At 50.4% G+C, this 4,282-nt stretch overlaps 1 protein-coding gene across 1 annotated transcript; it reads left to right on the top strand.

Annotated features, from left to right (window-relative positions):
- Positions 1-1,122: 1,122 nt before the first annotated feature.
- On the top strand, positions 1,123-3,762 carry LOC127238706 (E3 ubiquitin-protein ligase RNF216-like). Its single transcript, XM_051207377.1, has 2 exons — positions 1,123-1,326; positions 1,453-3,762. The coding sequence occupies exons 1-2, from the start codon at positions 1,123-1,125 to the stop codon at positions 3,760-3,762; spliced, it is 2,514 nt and encodes an 837-aa protein (XP_051063334.1).
- Positions 3,763-4,282: the final 520 nt, after the last annotated feature.

Raw genomic sequence — 4,282 nt, forward strand, 5'->3', positions numbered from 1 at the left:
CACTCTGTCCTTCAAAGGGAGAGGCCAGAGCCCACCATTGTACAGGAAGCCAGGAGAAACGATGGATGTCTTGACTTTTGAATCTAGGGACTGTTGGTCTTCTCTTGTCTATTTTCCTTTAATACCAAGCACTCCATTGCAGGAGGGATTCCCGGTGGTATTCCCCCATTACTTTGGGGACCAGAGGGAGGCTCTCTATAGCCCAGATAGATAGGGCAGAGTGTTGGTAACATGGAAGAAAAGAAGTCACCCAGGGTTGTCTAAGGCACAGAAGGTTCATCCCCATCAAGAAGGGGGAACCATGGTGCACATGTGTAGCACACTTTCCATCCCAACACACAGGAAAAGTCACTGAGGGGTAAGCATGCCTGGTTTCTATAGTGAGATCCATACTGGGCTATATAGAGGGACCCTGTCTCTGATTAAAATAAGAAAGAAAGAGAATGAATGAATGAATATGGGTTGAAGGGACTGGGAAGAAAAGAGGAGAACCCCTGTCCAGCAAGCTCTGTAGAGGTGCATTTCTTGAGAATGTTATTGACCCCTGAAAGACAAATATGTTTGGTTCTGGAAGTTTATGTGGTCAGAAGACCCAAGAAGATCCTTCAGGTCTGTGTTAGTTTTCAGCCTTTACCCAAATTATCACTGAGCATACCTTCTCAATAAACACATTCGGTACTGGGCCAGATTTCCATGAGGGTGGTGGACTGTAGACTGAATGAGGCTACAGGGTATGGTCTGCTAATGTTTGACACTAAAAAGTACAGGGCCAGTGTGGGTCCTAGGAGGATATCAATTTAAGGTCCTGTCCTTGGAGTACAGCTTCATTAGCAGTGGGAACCTGGGTTAGTGATAAGGTAGGTGGACACAGGATTCTGTCCCTATTGAACTGAGGAATGAGAGAGCAGGGGGACCTTGTGGGTTTTCTTGATTAAGATTGTGTAGTCTGACTCAGGTAGAGGCATTCATTCTCCAGCCAAGCTGATGATGGGAGGAGTGTGAGGCTTGGTGAAGAGCTAGTGTGCACATCTGTCCTTTGAGCCTGAATTTGAGATCCTGTGCAGCAGATGATGGCCGTGACTGGGTACTAACAATCACCTACTTCTATACAGGTATTCAAAAATGGCAGAAGGAAACAACAAAGAGGAGGTCATCCCCATCCACAGCGTTCACTGCCACCAGGGACAGGGACGGATGAGTGTCAGCCATGAGCCCATCACCATATCTGATTCCTCTGATGAGGAAGGGATTCCAGTGCTGGTTACCCCAGCTACTGAGCATCATGAAGAAGACCAGACATCCCGATCCAATCGCATCAAACCAAGTGTTCAGAAGCAAGATCGGAACCGATTGGGAGAAGACAGGCCTAGAAAGTCTAGAAGAGATAATGCAGAAGACACCAAAAGCTATTTTCCCGTTTCTAACAACTCACTGTTTGGTTCTGGGGCACAGGAGGAACCTCAGGATGAGTATGGTGATTCTCTGGACCTTGAAAGTGACGAAAAAGAATTCAAACCTGGGCCAAGCAGTCAGCACACAGCAAACACCACTGTCAACCACAATGTGGAGCAGAAAAGCATTAGACAGGAGACTGAGCCTTTGGAAGCTCAGACCCCACCCTCTGAAGACTCAGGGACAGGTCTCTCATCAAACCCTGGAGAGCCAGCTATTTCAGTAGCTGACCGGGTGAGGGAGGAAGGGCCCTGGCTTGAGCATCCATCCTTCCTGGCTCAGCATCCACAGCCTCAGGAGAAAACAAAACAGGTTGTGCCCCAGGAGCAGCATTCTGAGGCAGTAATGGGCCCTGTCATCTTGAGCCATGATTTTCCAGAGCCTGCTTTTCCAAGCCCAGAGACCCAGCAGGAGGGGATTCCAGGCCCTGCTTCCCCTCAGCTGGCCCTTCCTCTGGAAGAAGTTGAGGAACGTGGGCCATCTTCCTCCCTGCCAGGATCTCAGCAGGCCAATTTGGAAACCATGTGGGGACAAGGAGCTGTGGCAATAGATCAAGAACTGGTTACACTGTTAGTGAAAGAAACAGAGGCAAGATTTCCAGATGTGGCAGATGGATATGTCAAAGAGCTTATTCATTTGAAGAACTACTATGATTTGAATGTACTTTGTAATTTTCTTCTGGAAAACCCAGATTATCCAAAGAGAGAAGACCAGACCATTCCCCACCCCAGCAGCAGCCTGCTTGCCAGCCAGGATGATGAGGAGTTGTCTAACATAGACTTTTTTGACTATTCCAAACTGACTCCACTTGACAAGCAATGCTTCCTCCAAGCTGCTGAGCTCTTGATGGCTGAATTCAAGATGCTCAACAGCAAAGACATCAAGTGGGCCCTACAGGAGTTCAAAGGACACTATGCGATCACCCGGAAGGCCTTTTCTGATGCTTTTAAAAAATGGCAGGAGCTGTCACCTGAAGCCAGTGGAAAACGGAAGAAGAGAAAAGAAATGATCCAGGATTCTTTCATAGATTTCAAATTTGAACAAGGTGAAATAAAAATAGAAAAGAGGATGTTCTTTTTACGAAACAAGCGACGATGGTGTAGATCCTATGAGCTGAGCGACCTCCTTCCAGCTGTGCGGCTTGAGCGGGAATTCTATGAGCAGAAAATCAAAGAGATGGCAGAGCATGAAGACTATTTGCTAGCCCGGAAAATGAATGGAGAACAATATGAACAGGACGGACAGCTGATTGAGTGTGGGTGCTGCTATGGGGAGTTTCCATTTGAGGAGCTGACACACTGTTCCGATGCTCACCTGTTCTGCAAGGAATGCCTCATCAGATATGCCCAAGAGGCAGTGTTCGGGTCTGGAAAGTCAGATCTAAGCTGCATGGAAGGCAGCTGCACAAGTTCCTTCCCCACCAGTGAACTGGAGAGGGTGATTCCCCAGGCCGTTCTGTACAAATACTATGAACGCAGAGCTGAAGAAGAAGTCGCTGCAGCCTGTGGTGAGGAGCTTGTCCGCTGCCCCTCGTGCAGCTACCCTGCTCTGCTGGACGCTGATGTGGAGAGGTTCAGCTGCCCTAATCCTCGCTGCAGCAAGGAGACCTGTAGGAAGTGTCAGGGACTCTGGAAAGAGCACACTGGCCTCACGTGTGAAGAGCTGGCTGAAAAGGATGAGGTCAAGTACCGGACATCTATAGAGGAAAAAATGACTGCTGCTCGCGTTCGAAAATGCCCCCAGTGTGGGACCGGCCTCGTCAAATCCGAAGGCTGCAACCGTATGTCTTGCCGCTGCGGTGCCCAGATGTGCTACCTCTGTCGCCTTCCTATCGATGGCTATGAACACTTCTGCCAGCATCCTCGCTTTCCTGGATGCCCTTGCCAGCAGTGTTTCAGGTGCTCCCTGTGGACCGACCCCACTGAAGATGATGAAAAGCTGATTGAGGAAATCCAAAAGAAGGCTGAAGAGGAGCAGAAAAGGAAGCATGGAGGGAACACACGCAAACGCATCGGGCCCCCACTAGAGAGGCCAGCTAAGAAAGTGCGGCATATGGGAGCCCTGCCACGGCCTGTACCATGGCACCTGCACCGACAGATGCCAGCTTTCCGCATTGTGCATGCACCTTTCCCGCAACCACCTGTGTGGCTTGCGTTTCACAACTTCCCCATCAACTTCCGTCCTATGCCTGCACCATACTTTCCACCTCTGCCCAACGTGCATGTCAACTATGACTTTGGTCTTGTGCATGGGGCCCTGGAGCACAACCTGCACATGCGATTTGTCCCGCAGCCGTGGCATCGCTTCTGACGCCCAAAGCCCTCATCCAGCACACTGAGGCTGCAGGAGGACCCAGGTCACCTTTTGTGTGTGGAGTCTTTGCTTCCCTCTTGAGGTTGGGCCCGTGTCCTCCTCCACTTTCCTTTGCAAGCACCACTGATCCTTCAGATCTGACACGCTTGGGTGCTGACTGACTGTCACAGGCCAGTGTGAGGACAGCTCCTGGATTGTTCCATCTTAGCAGCCAGTACAAGGGCCCAGGCCAGGAAGTGCAGGCTCATTAGTCATTTGCCACATTCCTGTAGCAGATAAATGTGACCCCGGCATCCCCAGGCCAGGCCTCTCTGCCATTGTGGGCCAAGGCCTGCTCAAGTTTGAACAGTTTTATGTAGTGAGATAATCCTTCTGTAGCACTGACCAAGCCCATTGGGGGGGGTGGAGCGATGGGCGGAGGTGACCTGAGGAAGGAGGTCGGAGGGGGCCAGGAAGGAGCTCTCTCTTTCTGGTGTGACTCGGACAGGAGAGGATCGGGTTGAATTTCCTGGTGTTC

This window comes from Phodopus roborovskii, unplaced genomic scaffold (genome assembly GCF_943737965.1).
Source record: "Phodopus roborovskii unplaced genomic scaffold, PHOROB, whole genome shotgun sequence".
NCBI classification, from domain to species: domain Eukaryota; kingdom Metazoa; phylum Chordata; class Mammalia; order Rodentia; family Cricetidae; genus Phodopus; species Phodopus roborovskii.

Coding starts and splice junctions, on each gene's coding strand:
- LOC127238706 (XM_051207377.1), top strand. CDS start 1,123: ATGGCAGAAGGAAACAACAAAGAGGAGGTCATCCCCATCCACAGCGTT. Junction 1,327..1,452: donor CCAATCGCATCAAACCAAGT/GTTCAGAAGCAA, acceptor TCTGGGGCACAG/GAGGAACCTCAGGATGAGTA.